The sequence below is a fragment of the Anarrhichthys ocellatus genome, unplaced genomic scaffold (assembly GCF_004355925.1).
Source record: "Anarrhichthys ocellatus isolate YVR2014 unplaced genomic scaffold, GSC_Weel_1.0 scaffold44, whole genome shotgun sequence".
NCBI classification, from domain to species: Eukaryota; Metazoa; Chordata; class Actinopteri; order Perciformes; family Anarhichadidae; genus Anarrhichthys; species Anarrhichthys ocellatus.
In genome coordinates this window covers 1320237-1339700 of record NW_022280074.1, presented here as the reverse complement: position 1 = coordinate 1339700, position 19464 = coordinate 1320237, and the positions used below count along the sequence as shown (strand labels likewise).

General features: G+C 42.9%; 1 protein-coding gene across 3 annotated transcripts; it reads right to left on the bottom strand.

Annotated features, from left to right (window-relative positions):
- Positions 1-1725: 1725 nt before the first annotated feature.
- On the bottom strand, positions 1726-19199 carry plekhm2 (pleckstrin homology domain containing, family M (with RUN domain) member 2). 3 transcript variants are annotated; one of them, XM_031868713.1, is made up of 21 exons: positions 18333-19199; positions 16383-16489; positions 16021-16130; positions 15790-15889; positions 15510-15597; positions 15241-15415; positions 13746-13805; positions 12061-12340; positions 11221-11949; positions 11067-11136; positions 10344-10434; positions 10037-10101; positions 9456-9544; positions 9103-9235; positions 8380-8570; positions 7767-7832; positions 7235-7394; positions 6777-6956; positions 5738-5854; positions 5432-5562; positions 1726-3568 (listed from the first exon to the last, which is right to left on the bottom strand). In XM_031868713.1, the coding sequence occupies exons 1-21, from the start codon at positions 18390-18392 to the stop codon at positions 3508-3510; spliced, it is 3063 nt and encodes a 1020-aa protein (XP_031724573.1). In that variant the 5' UTR covers positions 18393-19199; the 3' UTR covers positions 1726-3507. The 3 variants fall into 3 exon arrangements, with proteins under 3 accessions (XP_031724573.1, XP_031724576.1, XP_031724574.1); XM_031868716.1 differs by lacking the exon at positions 13746-13805 and having other exon boundaries at positions 1727-3568; XM_031868714.1 differs by having other exon boundaries at positions 3502-5562.
- Positions 19200-19464: the final 265 nt, after the last annotated feature.

Below are 19464 nucleotides of genomic sequence, written 5' to 3'. Positions count from 1 at the left end.
AGGGTTACTTTTTAATGAAATGACTGCGTTACAATTGGGGGTTTAAAGCTCGAAAGATGTGGGCAGGGAGGGTCTAATGAAAGATGCATTCAGATGAATTATGAAATGGATCCATTGTTTTTGAGCTTGACCCAAGTTAGGGACCAAAGTCAAACAAGCACTTCCCTATAATCCTCTTTGATGCTGTTCTGTATAGTTGTGTGCAGAGAAGACGACGCACACTGGGAGAAGAGTTAGGGGCTCGTCGAAACACACGAGGTGCCGTTACGCTGCTAAAATGTATCTGAACAACACCAGCTGTAACTTGTTGCCCGAGCAACTACAAGATAATGAAAAACACCAGAGGCTTTGAACATTTCCCATCGATGCTGCGCTTGATATCGTCTTCTTGTCACCATGGACTCTTTACAGCCGATACTGAACATCTTACATTGCACCAGATACAAAGTTAACTATACTATCTTTAAGTAGATCTATATTCTCAATGTTTTTAAAAAAAAAGACCACATTGGTTGGTAGAAGCAGTGGTTATTGAATGCTATCACTGTAGTATTTGACAGGTGCTCCAAACTTTAAGATCGGACAGCATGTGACACATACCTGATTTTGCTTCACCGCAATTAGAAAAAAAACAAGGCAGACAGAGATTGTGCTGGGTAGCTTCAACTGGGAATATGAGTAATATCAAGACATAACAGAGTGGTTCTGAAGAAGCTCAGCAACCGACCCTTTGATAAATACCTCACATGGCCAAAAGTATGTGAATGCTAGATTAGTACATAGTTTAACATCTCATTCTAAAGCTATCAGCTTGCAACAAAAACAAAAACTCATATCTTGGCTGGCTTTGTGCACGTTGAAACAGGTAAGGGCCTCCTAAAACTGTGGCCCAAAATTTGGAAGCACACTGCTGCCTGAACTATAATTGTATGCTGCAGCATTAGAATTTACTTTAACTGGAACTAAGGAGCGTCGTCCAAACTAAGGAAAAACAGCCCCAAACCAAACATCCACTTGGTACTTTTGATCATATGGTGTAAAAGCTAAAACATAAGTATCGTAAAAAGAGAAGGAAAAGTAAGTAGGTTACTCATTACTACCTACATGATATGTAGAATATCAAGGACAGACCAGATTCTTGTTAATGGGGTTTAATTAAAGAGGTTCATGTGTGACCTCTACTGGTGACTGGGAGGAACTGGAGCTCTATTGAAGAACGCAGCATACAGCAATAGACCACGCTGATCTGACAATATGTCATTTCCTTTTTTTGTTTGGAAAGCATGGTTTTCCAGTCATTCTAGCTTAATTGTCTTCCAGCAGTATTGGTTTGAAAATGGTGTTCTGGGAGTACTGATTTGAAAACAGTGATCAAGGCTGGAAAGTGAGTTTAAAAGTCAGGAATTAAAGTCGGTAAACAACTCAATTCCCTCAGACATATAACATAAGTCAATACGCCATTTTTTGTGTGTGCAGTCTTTTCGCTGACAACCATCCTTTGACATGCTGCACACTGGTGATTAAAGCAGGAACAGCAGTGTGCGATGGTGACTACATTTTTAGTTTGACAGCTTACCTAACGCACAGCTGCTCTCCTACCTGTGAATCTTCTGTCCCTGCTCCAACACGACTGTTTTTGAACGCATGGCATTCCACTGGTTTGACCTACAACAGAACTATAGATGTTAAAAAGAGGATGTACCAGTTCATATAGCGCATGTATCACCACAGGAGCCGAGGTTTTGTTCCAATTTATTCAGTTACGCTGTCCAATCACAAAGGTTTATTTGTACATTCATTACCATTATGAACAGTGTAAAACCTTCTGGACGTATTCATCGGTGTGTACAGTATGTTATATTTGATTAGTGCTCTATTTACAATTCAATTAAACCGCTAAACGTCATACATATATTACATGCAGTAATACAGTTACGAACATAAAAAAGGCGCTTTTTCACAATGCGTCACTCGGAAGATGTCATCCATCATTGGCCAGCAATGTCCCACATTCACAACACTGCTCAAAGAGACTTACTTTAACCGTTTCTTTATATACACTTCATAGGCCACAACTCTATGCAGTTGATTATTTGTCTTTAATCCAACAAACATTTCAAGTAAGTCCAACTTATTGCAAGTGTACTCTCCCCTGGTCAAAAAGCCCTAAAGTAATCCACTGGAGGAGACGAATTTAACTACGCAATTTAACAATCCTATTTCGGAACCCACTGAATTATTAAAGGACTTTTACATAAAACCTTTTCCAACATGTAATATTACTTTGCAGCCTTGTCTGTGTGCGCAAAAATAACTTCATAATGCTGCATCAAACCAAAATTAAAAAAAGGGATTTAAAACAAATATTCAAATTAGAATTAAAAAAAAACCCAAAAAAACCAGCAGCGTTTAAAAAAAGAACATACGGTGAGTCGTAAGGTTTTGGATGCGACGTACCTTTTTCACCTGAGATTAGATTTCTTTGTAAAAAAAGCAGACGACGAATGAGACCAAGCAGCACTTAGAAAGGCTTAAAGCACTGATTAATGCTGACATGTAGGTAACACAGTGTGACTGAGAAAGACATTTTGTACATACAATAAATAAGTGACATATTGTATGTATAGGGCTGGGTATCATTTGAAGGTTTTTGATACTGGATATTTTTCAGTATCGAATATAATCACGTATTTTTTTTTCACAAACATTTGTCATCATCCAATTAAATGACAATGAGCAAGCATTGTGTGCCAACATTCAATGAGGACAGCGTTATGTCTGTCCTTAGAGAGTATCGAGGTTCATACCCAGCCCTACATACAGCACATATTTTAACACAAAAGAGTAAAAAGAAAAGAAAACCCCAACATGAACCTAAGATGAGTGTTCGAACGCAGTCAGCCAAGTCGTACAGTGTGAGGCAACCACAGAAATAAATAAATAGGGCTTCATTTAGTGTAAACGTTTTTTGTCCAGTTCAGTCAAGGTTGACAAAAGGGCAACATTGTCATTGCAAAAGAAATCTCAGGCTGATCTCAGCCTTGAAAGGAGAGCGGTTAGACACCGTCATTGGCAGAGCAGCAGTACTCTCATCAGTGTCATTAAGGGCAGATTGAAACACATACACAACCATCTACCGACTATAGTTTATAGGGAAACTATGAAGGGTTTGGTTTCGGGTCTTCCAATGCTTATCCCGTTTCCAAGTAAAGCTTTGATATTATACGATATTACAGACTATTTTAAAACAATTGGCGAAGAACTGATGCAACACATGGCTATTTAAAGTAATAATCTCGAAGATTTTAATGACCTACTATGAGGTAACACAATGGTGTTTGAGCCGATGGCCCACTGATGACAGCCGTTGCATTTGCAGTATTATGAACCGAGTGTCTGCGGCGACATTCCCGGGAGCACAGTTAGCGACGCCTTCACCATCACCCAGCAGCGGTTGGCTCGCCAGAGAGGGTAGGCGGAGCTAACGCAACAGACTGGCTCTTCAACTCACTTGCGAGTGAAGCGGTGCACTGGTTTTTTCTGGTCTCTGCTGCTGTTGAGACGGTTACTATGGCGAAACAAACAAAGAAAAGATCGATGACTCCAGACAGTAGTGACACTTCAGAAATAAGTGACGCCACACATCCTGTTTGGATCACTGGGAAGTGGGATCCGAAATAAGAGAACTGCAATTACTGCTTTCAGCCAAAGAGAATGAAACGGAGGTCTTTGAGATTGTGACTTTAAGCATCAAACATTGTCTTGCACCACTAAACGACTCGTGTAGAAAGGGATTTTCTAATTTAGCGGAGTGGCCCGATCGCACTGTACAGAGTGCAGCACAGTAACGTGCCACCAACCACTGGTGCAAAGTAAAAATGGTAAGCCAAGACAAGTTGTAGCTCTCAGTCAGTAACAGATTCTTCCTTAAATACTTGCCCACATTAAAGCTGGAACATATATATATATATATATATATATATATGTCAGACGTCAGTCCCCCCGCAGATTGTCCCCAGTCAATTAAATAATTCAGCAACAATTGTTCCCACTTACTCTGCAAAGGTCATACAAAAGCACGTTATGATATGAAAACAAAATCACAACTGGTACCATTACAAAAAAAAAACACTAACAGCAAAAACAATGTGCAAGTCTGCATGGAAGCCTCCACCTGTCTCTACAGAGTGGAGATAAAAAGGCAAGTCTGTCGCATTTCCTGATAGTTTTTCTTCTTTTGTTTGAACGTGTGACAAAGTTTAAATTGGTAAAGAAAGTTCTCAGATAGAGTTTGAGCATGTCATGTACAGTGCAACTGTTAAACATCCAGATATTCTTCGTATTGGGATCCTCATTCTGTATGTGACAAGAATTCAGTGTAGCGGTATGTTGCCCTTAGAGAACCTGAAAACTGACACATACATAACCATCGGTGATTATGCGTTGATACTGTACAGCGCTGTACATTTTGCTCTATAACTGTACCGGTTCAGTAGAACATCTTGTAACTGGTACTAAGCAAGGAGTGACTTATCTTCACACAGTTGTGTGACTTGTGCAGGTCAGAGAGCGTTACTTCTGTCTGTGCAAGGCAAGGAGGGTGAACTTTTTCCACGTAGCAAACGAGCATTGACTGCCCCTTCATGTATGGCTTTCTTGACATACATTAGATTGATTTTGTTTTTAAGTAAACTTTAATAATTTTCTTTTTTTTCACTGTGCAGGGAAGCTGCCGGAACCGGGTCCTTGTCTTCCTCTCAGCTTGTACTAAATGTGTGTTTCATCATCGCTCCCGTTCACATCTCAACGTCAAGGTTTACTTTGTGGAGACAGAATTCTTAAACTCAATACAGCCGGATATATTTGAACGCACGACGTAATGATGACTGGTTTCAAAGTCTCGACACATCAACTGTACATTGTGTACGTTCTACAATTATCCATCGCCATTCCCTTCAGGGCTTTTTTTAGTACAAGTCAAGAAAGCGTCATATCATCTGACCTCAAACTTCTCCTTGATTCAGCATATTTGTTCTGCAGTGCTGCTATTTCTTAAGAAGCTCTAACAAAGGAATAATGGCAATGTGTCACGAGAATCAAATACAAATCAGTTTTATCGTTTTGTTAATATCGATGTCATCGATAGCATGTCTTGCTGCGATGTGTGACGTGCCGTATGCATTGCTACTTCTGCAGTTTCTCTGAGAGAAACGTTTCATCGGTGAATCAGAGGTGCATCACGTGCTTGCACTGTAGTGCATCAACCAATAACCGCGTCTGATTTTCAGCTCAGTTTACAGTGACACAGACTGAATGCCAGAGTGAACTCCGTCTGTCCTGGAACTATACTAGACTGTTTAACGATCGGTCTGTCTCAGTGGCTACCCACAGGTAAGTGTATGCGTGCATATGTGTGTGTGTCTGTCAGCACCAGGGTTCACGCTGGGCTCTGCCTCGGGCCAGACTGTCTGCCCTCTGCCAGGCGCTATTCATCAGGGCGAGGGCCTCCCCGCAACGCTTCTGCACGGACAGATCCAACACTTCTCTGTGGGGAAGATCAACCTGTGTACAGTGAGGACATACATGAGGGTTTAACGAGATGCACAGCCATTGGCAGGAATTGTTGGATATAAGATCTTGAATACTAATGTTTTTAGGACAGCAAATAATGCAATATTACTGACTTTTTTCTTTCTTCCTTGAACCACAATAATGACTAGTCTAACTATCTTCCTACCTGGAAAACAGCCTTCCATGTGTTGTCTAACGCCTCCAGCAGTCGATCTCTCTCTTCACAGCCGCTGAAGTACAACACCCACGGAGGAAGGAACTGGGTCCGATCTGACGCAAACTCCTACAGAGGGAGAAAGTTGGACGGCTTACATTAAAGTTCCTAAACACAAGAGAATTATAGCAGAACTATATACTGGGAAACTGGTGTGTGTGTGTGTGTCTCTATCTAACTATCGATCGATCGATCGATCGATAGATAGATCGATAGAGTACTGCCTGTTCAATGTTTACGCCTTTAGACTAAATTGAACTAATGCGAAAAGAACTCATTTCCTCTTGCTTCGTCTTGGTGCCAGTGGGATGTACCGTAGATAAAGCTAAAGATGCTACCTGAAGATGTAACTAATAGACAAAGTCCATTCAGTAATGTCATACTGTTCTCATGGTCTCAATCAAGATTGTTCATTAATAAAAATTATACCACACGATTTACTTGTTTCAACAAAAAATATTGCGGTAGAAGGTACTTCATGACAAAATGTAACTAGAGTTTAGCTAAACCCAAGATCCACCAGGTCTTGGGTTTACTTTGAGGAGACACCCGACTCTGTCAGCTGTTTATTATTCATACCAGTTAGAGCAGTTTGTTTGGTACACACAAACTGCAGCGTGATGTATGACGTGTGTCTTGTATGCTTATGAAGGCTGGACCCCTTGTTAGACCGGAAATATCATATTTACATTAGGATAGCATGGAGACGCTGGTACTTTCTTACGTTTTAAAAATCATTATTTCATGAATTCAGCTTCTTAATCTGCCAAACATCGGTGACAAATTAGATACATGTTTTATGTTATCAATGCATACCCTAAGCAAAAGCACAGTCCTGAGAGCGCAGAACTTCATAACAGCTTAATTTAATAGTTAATACATTCAAACTGTGTAGCATATACTTATGTATACATAAAGTAATTAGTTTAAGTCTCATATAAATCCATACATTGGACTAACACCAAGAGAAGTTAAACAAATGGCCACTCACAATGACACAGTACTCCTTGTCGGCCTCCAGGCTGACGGAAGTGACGTCACAGATATCGGCGCTGCCCAGCGAACGGAAGAAGCTGGTCTGACAGTCCTGATGGCAGGTGAGCAGCTTCCTGTCTGTCATCACCAGGCAACATGGGATACATGGAGTGGGAGCCACGCCTTGAGGGATGACCTGCAGGTATAGTGGCTATAATTTAATTATACCTTTATTATGAACCATTAAGAACATCAGCAACTGGAGTCCTAGTGAACTTTTTTTAGGGAGGAAAACAGCCTGTACATGCCCACATGGAAGGTTGGGCCGGTGTAAAAATGTTCATTACGGATTGATAATGAACAGACTGTGTGACACCTATTACTGTCTATCTATCTAGCGTCTATTAAAAGCTTGAGATACATGCGATATTAGAAATGAAAACACACGATGCATGCGTATGTATAACTCCTTACCCCTTTGGAGACGGACTGGCAGAGCAGCAGCATCCAGTCGGCCATGTCCTGCTCATTGTTGGCGCTGAGCTCCAGCGCCGGCCGCTCCGTCAGGATGACGTGGAAGGCGTGCGGACGCTCTGTGCTGTTTGAGCGACGGCAACCTCCACAGTGCTCTCCTCTGTTGGGCACAAGAGGCATGAAAATACATCAGCGAACACCATTTTCTCAGCGTGTCGTTTGCTGCTTTTGAACAATAAAGGCCTCCACATTTCAATCAGCTCTAGTCTAATAGGCCTTTTGATTTGTCCTTGTAGGGAAAAGCACAGGAGTAAACAATCGAATGGATGATGGTTGAATTCCATTTAGCCGTTTCAGTTTCATGGTCCTGGTATTGTGCACGCTGGCTCACTGTGTCTCTGTCAGGACTTACTGGGACGCTTGAATAGAGGAGAGGTGTCGTAATGCTATTAGTGACACTGTGCTATCCTGCAATGGCGGCTCAAAATGTCTGCTGTGAAACAGGACGACCTTTCAGCCAGTTGAAGCTTACCGCATAGTGACTGACAGCAGAGGTGCCACATCAGTTCTTTCTGAATACAGGTACAGAATCCCCTTTCTGCAAGAAACAGAGACAGCTGTTCATATATTCACCTAATAAAGCTTGATGTTATATTGCAAAAATATAAATTGTTTTCACATAATATTCAGTGTAGGGCTGCACAATATTGGGACACAATAATGGAATACATTATTGGGACATTGCGCTGTTTATTCTCAGATATATATTGTAATATTCACCCTCTAGGGGGCTCCGGGGGCAAGCTTGAAATGAAAATGTTTTACTTTTATAGTTAAATGCATCAATCTGGTGCACTTTAATAGCAACAATGAAGAGGATAATTCTATGAAGAACCTTGTGTTCTGGTAAACGATTTAATCATAAACACATTGGCTGATGACACATTTTTATGGGAAATGTGATCTACATTTTTTTTACACTCAACACACACACACTGGTTTTTCAGGATTACAGTATGTAGTTGTCATTCTTAAATGCAATAGATATTACAATGGGAATTGAGATGAGTATGAAACCCAGCTGATCTCAAGGAACGTATCGATACCAGCTGAACGGGATACTGGCGTGTGCGACCTGCACATACCTGAGAACGAGGTAGCAGCTTTTCCAGAGCTCTTTGCCCAGGTAGGTGCTTCCAGCCCGGTACTGCAGAGCCCCCTCCTTGGTGCTGGAAGGTAGTCCAGAGATTGGTGGGCCACCCTGGGGTGACAAAGTCATGTCCATAGGATCCTCCCAGTGGACCAGTGAGTACAGTTGGATAGACACGTCACATACCTGGAGAAAAAGGAATGTATTAGTTTACCACTGCGCCGAAAGTCAGCCAAAGAAAAGGAAAGTGGTAAAAAAATAATGTTATTATGGGGGACTCCCAAACTTTATAGAATTATGGAAAAAACCTTCCAGGCAGCCAGTTACTTCAATTCGTATATAATGTGAAGTTTGACTTCCAGAGACTTAGGTGAAGTATTTATCACAGTGAGCATTGTGTTTGATATTTTGTTGTCAATATCATGTCATTATTACATGGTGATGCAGTCCAAAATAAGTTGTATACAAACATGATTAAATGCATTTTTACCCGCCCAATGCATCTACAAATGAAAATGCTGTGCATTTGTGTGTTACAGTTTGACACACTAGCTATGATTTGTGATTACTTGCGTCACAGATTTTCCCCAAAAAGTTTCTGTTCTTTCACTTCAGTTTCTAGTGGTGATTAGTAACATGTTGGTATCATTCTCTCTGTAAAGACCAGACCTGTAAGGAAGAGCTGATACAGTATATGAGAAGTTTAACGCACATGTACCTCACAGTGAGACTCCTGGGAGACAAACTTCGTGAGAGACAGTCTTTCCATGGTAGCATCCGTCAGCACAGAGGGGTAAGGAGGCTCACGACAGCCCTTCACCATGGCTGACTGGAGAACAGACAAGAACCACCTGTACGTGAAGAAGGATGGATTGGATAAGTTCAACAATCATCAATCATCCATTTTGTGACGTGCCCTGTGTGGCTCACAATACATCACATATAGACACATGAGTAGTTGTGATTTTGTGCACGCTGGCTCGTTGCAAAGAGTTGCACATTGCTCGCAAAAACAGTTTATGGAGTCAGAGAACCAAGAAACACGAGGCAGAGATAAACAGGTACACTCACAGAGTCAGGGAGGCATCAGCTGTGTCCAACAGGAATGTTCTTCGTCTGTTGGTGCAAACCACCGCCACCGTCTGTTGGTCAAGGCCCACCTAAAGGAAAACAGCATTGCATCTGATATATCAGACACCAAACTAACGTTGTGCTCCACTACCACAGCTGTCACATCTTGCTGGAGTCTAATTAGTTCATAAATATCTTGTAATTAACTCAATATAGATCACATTTTTGGACCATGCAGTTTCCCATAAGTGCTGGCTGCCGGCCAAACAGCAGGTTTATTATATACCTCTTTTATTCTAATACAATAGTTTTAATTAACAAGTAGCAATTTGCTATGATTGTAACTTTGGCAACTACAAGCCTCCGCTTCTAAAATATGCGAGCATGATGATAAAGAAAACGTGCCAATCTGTCTGCATCAGTCCCGGCTCCCACATGCCCTATATGAATGCGTTTGGTGTCAACACACCGTAAGAAGACAACATGAAAGGGTTTGTGGAAACATGCGTGTGTAAAATAACAGCGGCCCAGGCCATGGACATACAGTATGTGAAGTAAATTCTGTTGTGGAGGACACTTACTGAAAGATAGTCCAGCTCATTATAGGAAACAGCAGCTTCCACAGTGTAGGGCTTCTCTGCTGCACCTGTGGAGGAAAACAAAAGTACAACCAAGACACGCAGTGAGCACATGTTAGTGTAAAGTATTTTCTGTCTCAAGAATAACCTTATTCAAATGTAATGTCAAAGAAATTCTCATAGCATTGCTAGTACAGATGGACACCATCGCTTTACGAAGTCATGGTCAAAATTGTACTCCCCAAACGTAAGGAAATTGCGATGCCCGTTTCCCCATGTGTGAAAAAAAGTGTTGTTTTTAAGCACTTACCCTTCCTAAGCAGGTAGATGTAACAGTCAGTCAGCAGCAGGTAAAGGGGCTGCAGGTCCCCCTCCATATGGCCTGTGCTCATTCTCGCCATCTGAAAACATAGAGATAAATTCTGTCAAATGTCTGCAGCCTCCACATTCATCTGTGTCAAACTGTTGTGTTCACGAGCGATGGCTTCTGGCAACTGGATAGCACACTGTAGTACAGCAGATAACAAACTTTATAGGTCAGTTATTTTGTAGACTGACTGTCCATCATCAGCTGTAAGTTCTCATCATTTATCACAAACATGTGCACTCTTTATTCACTTGATACTTGAAATTATTTAGGCTAATTAAGCTAATAATAACCCAGCTTTTTGTGTGTGAAAAAGTGTGGATTTTTAAACAAGCTTACACCAGACAGGTACATTGCTACAGCCTGAGTAAAAGCAGTTACAATGCAGTTGGCAAACTGAGCCTTGCAAAACTTCCACTGAGCAATAGTGTCCAAAACCACTTCTTCCCCTTACTGTCAGAGTTAAGAACCAAAACTGATTTAAAGACGTGTGATAGACGATCAATTTTCCAGACGATTGAAAACAGGCCTGGTAAAAGACCATGACATCACTGTGCTGCTTTATTTCTTTAAATGTTACTATTTGATTGATACATTCACATTTTATCCAAAAGATGTAACTTCTTTCAACATAAATAAAATATAACAACAATCCTCCGTCTTCACCTTGAAGAGCTGCTCCTCGTTCTCTCTGAATACATGAATCATGAGAAGAAGCAAGTGATTGTTGTCCACTCTGAAATATAAAATATGAAGAACATTAAACATACTTTGAACAACATTACAACAACAAACAATGCTTTTTTTAGAAACTCCTTACTTAAACTCTGCAGGATGAGAATTCTCTGCTTCCTCAGTAAACACTTCTGTGTCTTCCTCCCCGGTCTTCATCTCGGGCTCCTGTCCTGCTGACACTTTTGCATCTCCTTCATCTTTAAGGCCACCTGAAAGAGTTTGCGAGTGGCTATGCTCTGCAGAGTCATAGTGGCCACCACCTGAGAGAGTAGAGTCTGAACTGTTGGGGGTAAAGCAGCATAAGACTGTAGGCTCAGCAGGGGCCTGCAGGAAGAGAGACGTCTCTCCTGGGGCTGGGTCAGGTGGCTCACCCTCTGAATCCTCCCGAAAGGGCTGCTGCGTAGGGGGCTCGGGACCCCGGTCACGGTCGGCGCCGCTTTTCTCCTCTCCCTCCTCTCGTTGCTCCCAGGCCTCCTCCCTATCCAGAGCCCCGTTGAGCCGGTCCATGACGTCACGGAGCGGTTGGCCCACGGTGTCCATGGAGGTGTCAGTCATCTCTGGGAGCCGTAGGAGGCTTTCTACTCCGTCCTCGTCTCCTTCCTCCACAACCTCTGATCCCACCCGGCTTCTCCTCAGCTCAGCCTCTGCATCCGGCTGAATTACAGCGCCGTTCAATGAATCCACATCCTCTGAAGACCGGAGGCTGTTGCCCATTTCCACGTGCTCAGAGGAGACAGAGTTCTGGAGGCTGCTGATGGAATCTGTGGAGCCCCTCCCTCGTCGCTTCTTGGCTGTTTTCCTTCGTCTGGCCATCCTGGAAGACCAGAATGGTTAGCTGTGGTTCCTCCGTTCTAATACAATTACAACAACTGTGCAGATAGAATGTGAGCGGACGAGCCTGAAACTGAACCTGTTGCTACTGTACCTTATGACCTCCAGCTCGCCGCCGGTGGTCTCCGTGTCATCTACAGCGGTGACAGAATAGTAGCAGCTGGCCAAGTGAACCGGCGTGACGTCGGCTGAGGTGTTGGTGTCCGAGTCCTCGTTGAAGGGGTTGTGTCTGTACGTTGGGCTGTCCGCAGCGAGATGAGCTGCTGCCATCACCTTCACAGTGCCAGCGGAAAGGACCACCGTGTCGCTGATGACTGTCTGGGGATCAGAGCCACTGGATCGTGGGCAGCTGGCCTGGTCAGTCAGGTCACCCTCTGACATGAAAAGATACACCAAGAGTTAAAGTAGCAGTCACCCACATGTAGTTGTGAATATACAGAAGAATTACACTGAATTTTTGCTTCCACTGTCTCGCCGGTAAGTTGAGTGATTAACTTAGAAATCAAAAATTTTGACGATAGAAAGTAATTGTGAGCTGTTTCTATCCAAGCACATTCAAAATGTATCTTTTTTTGTTCATGTTTCATTACCAATACGAGACATTTTCACAAAAACTCTGCGTGTTTCTTCATCAGCATCGCACACAAACAAATGTTAGGGGCCGCAGTGTCCTTTGTAGTTCTTTGGCAGGGTCAGAGAGAGAGGCACAAAACACAATGCGCAAGACATCAAGTAGGTGCACGGACAGCAGCTTACTTCATGGCACTGGCCTAGGTCAAGCATTACCTCTGCAGTTAGAGATGGGTCATACTAAACAAATATTTAAATAATACAATTTGGAGGAATCAGCATTTTTGATTCATCGTGAGTGGACTGACCCACTGACAAGCTTACTGCAAGCCGACGCTGTAATAATTTCAAGGAAGTTGCATTCTATGTCCTTAAGCAACTCTTCTTGATTGTTACCTCCACACTACAGTTGAGCTGAACTGAGACCAGTGCCACATATCGCACAGGAAGACAACGATGCGCCAGACAAACAGATAACACAGTGTAATGGAGACAGACTGGACGAGGTGAGTACCGGGCAGTACACCAGGCGGTTATCTTGTTGCGGTAAACAAAAAGGCAGAGTGAGCATTCGGATCATTCCCAAGATGAGTAACGCAACGTGCAGAACATGACAGATAGCAGCTCCATGTACCCGCCCAACAATGAATTCCCAGAGAACCAAAGAGCTGCGCTTCCTCCCAAACTTACCTGTCAACCTATTCATTATGACGACACCTTGTGTTTTTGTTTGATAATTCAATGAGCATTAAGAGAAGCTTTACTAAAAATGAATGTGGGCTTTACTAGACATTAAAATACTACTGTCAAAAGAAGGCTTTCAGTTAGTTCATACCTCATGTTTCATGGAGGTTAACAGAAAGCTTTGTGCATATGAAGTACAGTAATGTAAGTCATATGCCTGCCATATCACTTAATTTATATTATTAGCTGAAAGTGTGCCACACAACTTTACATCCAAACACAAATCCCCTCCGACTGAATCCATTCCCAAAAATTAGAATCACTTTTACCCCAGCCCCTTTGATTGTGCTTCTTTCCATGTCCTCAGATCAGCAGTCTTTTGCACCAGCTAGCTGTACTTTACATATCAACATTACTGACTAGCCAACACAGCATGCATTACGCACAAACTGAGGGACGGCCATGCTAGATAGGAGGGAGGGAGGGTGAAACAGCTGGAAGGGTATGGGTTGACCAATGTCCCACCTTCCCAGTCTGCACTTGGCAATGACTGCAACACGGGGAAGATGTCACCGAAATCATAATCTAAAAAAAAAAAAAACAAGGAAGGATGACATTCAATATTAGAGAGAGATGGAGTGGAGACAGGAGAGAGGAGATCACAATGGAAGAGAAAAATAACATGACATATGGTCTATGAAATAACAGAATCGATGGGGACGAATAGACAAAGTGGGAACTAAAACTAAAAGAGGGAAACTGACTCAGTACTTTGTGCAGAGTGATGTGGAAAGCATTCAGTAAGCGTCGCAATGTGAGGAATTTAAGTTTAAAAGCATTGCTGGTATGTTTAATAGCACCCCTAGTGGTGGATATTGTATGTTTACAGTATATTTACTTATAGAAGTGTTAAACCATGAAAGCATAATCATTGAATGTATTAAACTTAAAAAGTATAGTCACGGTATGAATTGAACACTGTAAGAATAGTCACTGAATGTTTTGAACCATGAAGGAACGTGAGGGATTTTGAGTGAGGCCTTTCAGACACGCCCATATGAATGAGTGAAGGATGGCCAAGCGAGGATGGTGTAGTATGCTGTTTTAAAGAAGGAGGGGGGACCGGTTCAGAAGAGGAGTGACTGACCAGGCCAGCGGGTCAAAGGCCAGGAGGGGCTTATTGGATTTCAGCCAATCACTGAGCTGATACGGGACATCTCAGAGACACTAGGAAGACAACTGAAGGACTGTGAATTTCCAGACATCTTCAGATCCTCTGCGGGTGGATTGGGCCTCAATTTCATGAAATATTTTGTTATTAATAGTGTTATTCGGTTTGTAACTGTTTTTACATTTGTGGGATAATAAATCCATTTGATTTTGACTTGAACCAGCTGCTCTGTTTTGGAGGCGGTTGAGAAGCACGTGGCGAGGGGGACTCTCTCTTCGAACAGAAGCTCTACTGCCCTAACAGCAATCACCCCGATGATAACATTCTGTAGCCGCGAGCCTCTGGACGCCAAGTGATCCATTTGATGAAATGCACTTTGGTATTCGTGAGTCACAAGAGTCTGCCAAAGATCAATCTCACTTCTGCTTCAACATGCCGTCAGCGTGACATCACTCTCTGAATTCGTGCCTCAGCATATGAGTGTGTACTTGTGGCCTGATCCAAACATGAACCCAAAATAAATGCGGCCATTCTGCACTACAGTTACATCATGATTGGTCCTTTAGTGTCCAGATTAGAGACACAGCGGCACATAGAACTGACACTAGATTCATGATGAGGCTAATTCAAAGGATAGCAGTACTGCACAAATAAAAGGATTTAAGATTTGTTCATCTCTGACTGTAACAAATCTGTTATCTCTCCCCTCGTATTAGCAAAGAGCAGTGTACAAAACCTTGAGATAGCAGCTTCTCATTTTAGCCGGCGCTTCCGCCTCTAAACACTGAAGGACTGGGATTGGCATCGGAGCCAACGAGAGCTAATCGGGACCCACTACCCACTGCTTACCTTCACTGGAGGGGGCGATGGCGCTGTCATCCCACTCCAGGTTGGTGGAGGTGAGGGAGGTGAAGGAGTGCAAGGACAAGCTGTCTGAGCTGGGCAGCCTTTCCTCGAAGTCCAGCAGGTTCTGGGGTTTGTAGTATTCTGGCATGTAGGGGGCCACGTCCAGATAGGGCACATCCTGCACCAGCAGGACCCAAGAGAAACGTTACACGCATGCCGCTATCACTTAGGAGCTGCATTTCTATTGATATTGTCGTGAAACACATGCTAACCAGCTCCAGATCAAAGCGAATGAACTCCAGGCCGGACACCAGCGTGAGGAAGAGCGTGAGGTGGTCATGACTGCAGACCAGTGCGTTCCTAGCAGAGACGAAGATCAGTTAGCTTCATGTGAGTGACAGACATTCACTTTAACCACAAAAATAGTACATTTATTTGTTCTCTAACAGCCACAACAAGTAATTCCTGAAATGCAACTTCCACTTGTTACAGACCATCAGTTTGTAAATTCAGAATTACTTAACTAACTTTACTCGTAACTGGAACACTTACTTGAAATAATACTTCTGCAGTAATCCTTGGTTCTCCTGGAAGAGGCGTAGATAGCTCTCTAAAGAGCTCTCACTCAATGCCAGGTATAACCATGATCGGCCTACGCAGAACAGAGAAGAGTTATTTTCTATGAATGTAACCAATTGAATCATGATCGACGCTCCCCCCCCCCCCGCAAACTAAAATCCTGTGCGTGTGAGTGTGTTTGACGGAGTGAGGGGGATGTCTCACTTCGACCGAGGTTGGTTGCAATGTGCCGAAGCTCATCTATCTGCCGGACAGCCTCTTTCCTGGTGAAGTGAAGGACCAGGACCCAGTAGCCCGAGGAGATGTCCTGCAGGCTGTAATGCAGTAAATAGTATCGCATGCGTGAGGCGAGAAAGGGGCAACGTGAGCAGAGTGATGACACAAGAGCTACATTTTCACAGCAATGGAACCGTAACATACTCTGAAGTATCCACACCTAGATCAATTACTTGTAGCGTGCATCTAAAACATGTCATAATTGAGACAGTTAACATGGACATGAGGTGCAGAAAATACAGAAATAAGATTTATAACCAGATTTTTTTTACTGGCAGTAAGTCTCTTACCCATACAGCAGAGCATGGTCAAGGTGCTCACAGAGACGCTGAAGGACCCGGTCGTGATTTCGGATAGCTGGAGTCTCATCTTCGCAGGCCGCAAAGTAACTCTGCAACTACAGAGAGACATGGTTTCTCTGCTGTTAGTTTAGAGAGGGTCATTTCTAAAACTCACATTCCAGTGACAGAAATTGCAATTATTTCTCAAAAACTGATTGTATTTGAAAAAGTTATTACAAAGGACAGACCTTCAAAAGTTATACCTATTAAGCTATTTCATTTTTTAATGGATGGGTTGGCTTTATTATGACGGTATGGCTTAGGTGCATGGATCTGGAGAGGAATGTTTTATTTTGTGGATATACCCGTTGTTCAAAACTTTGGTTGCAATGTACTATGTGTGTGCCGGGGGTCACCACGCAGTGTACACCGTTATCCTGTACTTGGTTGGTATCAGTGACTGTTGAAGTTGGTGAAAGAGCTTTCAAAAACATGCAAACAAGCGAAACTGTTCCGTACTTTTTGGCTGTAATGAATGTCTAACCTGATGATCAAGTCATCTCATTATTTTTGGCTCTGTGCTCCCGCATACTAGATTTTAAATAGAACAGCAACAACAGTATGAGCAGATACTGGCCATTAAGGGTGCTAAATGGTGTTCACATCAATATGGGTTGAACGCTGAAGGAATTGTAGCTGATCCAAGGTTTAGGACGGTGCAGCAGGACTATGATCCTATAGTGGAACATGCAGTCAAAGTAATCAAGGAATTCAGTGCCAAGCAGTGGAATGTTTCTGAACTAAGTCCAACTAAGTATGTGTTTTTCTGTTGGGATTTTCTGCTATGATTTCACTGCTGAAGACCAGACAAGCAGTGAGTGAGCTGGCTGCAGGACAGGTCTGACAGAGCATCACCAGAGAAGATACCAAGGGCCTGCTGATGTCTGTGGATTGGAGCCTTAAACCAGTCATGGGACACGGCTGTGAAGGATATCCAACCAATTGTATTTGGTCCCCTTCAAATTGAGGCTACAATTCCTACTCATTCATCTGATGTGGATGTTATGCACAATGTTAGATGACGGCAGCTCTACTGAGAGGTACGTGGTTCATGCACACGATGAGTGTTTCATTGTCATCCAACATCCTGCAGCGCGCCACAAACCCTTAAGCATAACCAACTAAAGTGTAGGTCGGAGTAGCTTTGAGGATTGTGACCCAAAGAACAATAATTTGAATCCTTTGACATGACTAAGCAATGTTTGTTTGAGGTAAACACTGTACTCCTTCTTGGAAGCTTGAGGCGTTCCATTTCATAAGCACTATTTATGGTTCTTATGCAGTCTTTACAATAGACGAGATAAACGGGGTGATTAGAAAAAGGTGGATTAAGGAAGTAAGACGCAGTACTGGGCTTGATTCATTGCATTAAAGACTAATAATGTGAATGTACAAGCATGCAGAAAGTCCAGGAAGAAGATGCAACGATGTCTGACAAGTTGTGAGAAAGGTAGTCTCACAATCACATCAGGCACAATTGGACAACAAATCTAAAACATTCCATAAGTATAAAAGGGAAATTAGGAGCAAAAATCGACTGTGTTGCAAATATGTGTGTCCTGATGTAGTTGCAGGTGTGTTTACAACACATACCGCAGTGGGCAGACACAGGGGCTTGATGCCACTGTGGTACACCGTGGTCAAAAAGAGAAACTAAAACCATAACACCATAGAACATACAAGTGAATTCAGAAGTCGCAGAGAATAGTCTACATGTTATTTGTGTCAGTAAGGGAAAGGCCCTCTCTCGTAGCAGCCAGCTGGTAATGTCCCACCGACTTGAAAGTTGCCCTCTCTGGCAGACAAAAGATGACCTATCGTTAGCTACAGTCATTCACGTGAAAACACTTCAATTTAGTGACAACGTTCAAGTGTGCTAACCAAGCGGACGGCACTTACCTTCTTGACAGATAAGGAGAGGTTTTCCAATATGCGATCCTTTACTTTCAGTTGATCCATCACTGGTCTGCTGGCAGCTCACAGCAGCCTGTCAGCTGACTCTTGAGACAGAGCTCTTGTTTTGCTAAAGCTAACGCCAGTCTAAGCTAGCTAGCTCACATTATCTTGCCCTCCAAAGCAGTGGGCTGCCAAACTAACGACACAGCGCTGGCTGTCAGTTGTACACGTACAATACGGCAGCACCGCTAGTCCACAACCACTGTTAGTGCCCGAGCAAGTGGCGTGAACAGTCAACCGCTGTCAGCGGACCCGGCCGGTTAGCCAAGTAATGTTTAGCTTCGCGTTAGCTTTAGCCACTTGACTTTTTTTTAACGCTAGACCTCAAGGTGGGGGTGGCTAGCAAGTTCTGAATCCAACCCAGGATAACTTTTAGCATTTGTGGTTATCATGCTCTTAGTTTCATCAATGTGGTTAGCTGTTGTAAAATACTTTACATTACCTTGTCGCATATTTGCCTGTATAAGTTACTAACTACATCAAAGTCACGGATGCTAGGGGTAGTTTTTGTGCTACTACTGACTGAACGCCAACTGTTTGAGTGGGAAGTGGCCGTCAGTGGGTTACGTCACCACTAGCCCCAATACGGCTTATTATGGGAAGGCAGACTGAACCGCGTTCAAAAGCATGACTATTTAAAGTTTCATTTCCTCCACCTTGCGCAAACAGACAATACATCTTAAAATGACTGGATTTCAGATCAATAGAACCAACTCCTAAATTCGGCGTGCGTGCAACTCGATATTATAACTTATTCATCAATAAATCTGCGTTTTGAATTGCTTCATCCTTATTCAGACTGACTGCGTGCAAAGCAAATCACGTGCAAGAGGTTAAAGCACCGTTCATGGTTGTCCCTTTCATTGACACTGCAATGTTGATTCGAATTATGACAACTGACCGGTATTTTAACACAATTTGTATTTATCAAGTAGCTAATGTCGTAGGTATCGCCGTTTGCAAAGCTGCTCATTTAACTGACCGTATTTCTAAACTGAATTTGGAGTGGATACTCCGACAACATCCCTTCCGGTAAAGAACATCACTACAACCAACAAGACTGTCACTCACAGCG

Bases quoted from the DNA above. Each gene is read 5' to 3' on its own strand.
- plekhm2 (XM_031868713.1), bottom strand. From the start codon at position 18,392: ATGGATCAACTGAAAGTAAAGGATCGCATATTGGAAAACCTCTCCTTA. The intron at 15,598-15,789 runs GTAAGTGTTCCA...CGTCTCTGCTAG, and splicing joins CTGCAGAAGTATTATTTCAA to GAACGCACTGGTCTGCAGTC. The intron at 10,102-10,343 runs GTAAGTGCTTAA...TTTCCTCCACAG, and splicing joins CATCTACCTGCTTAGGAAGG to GTGCAGCAGAGAAGCCCTAC.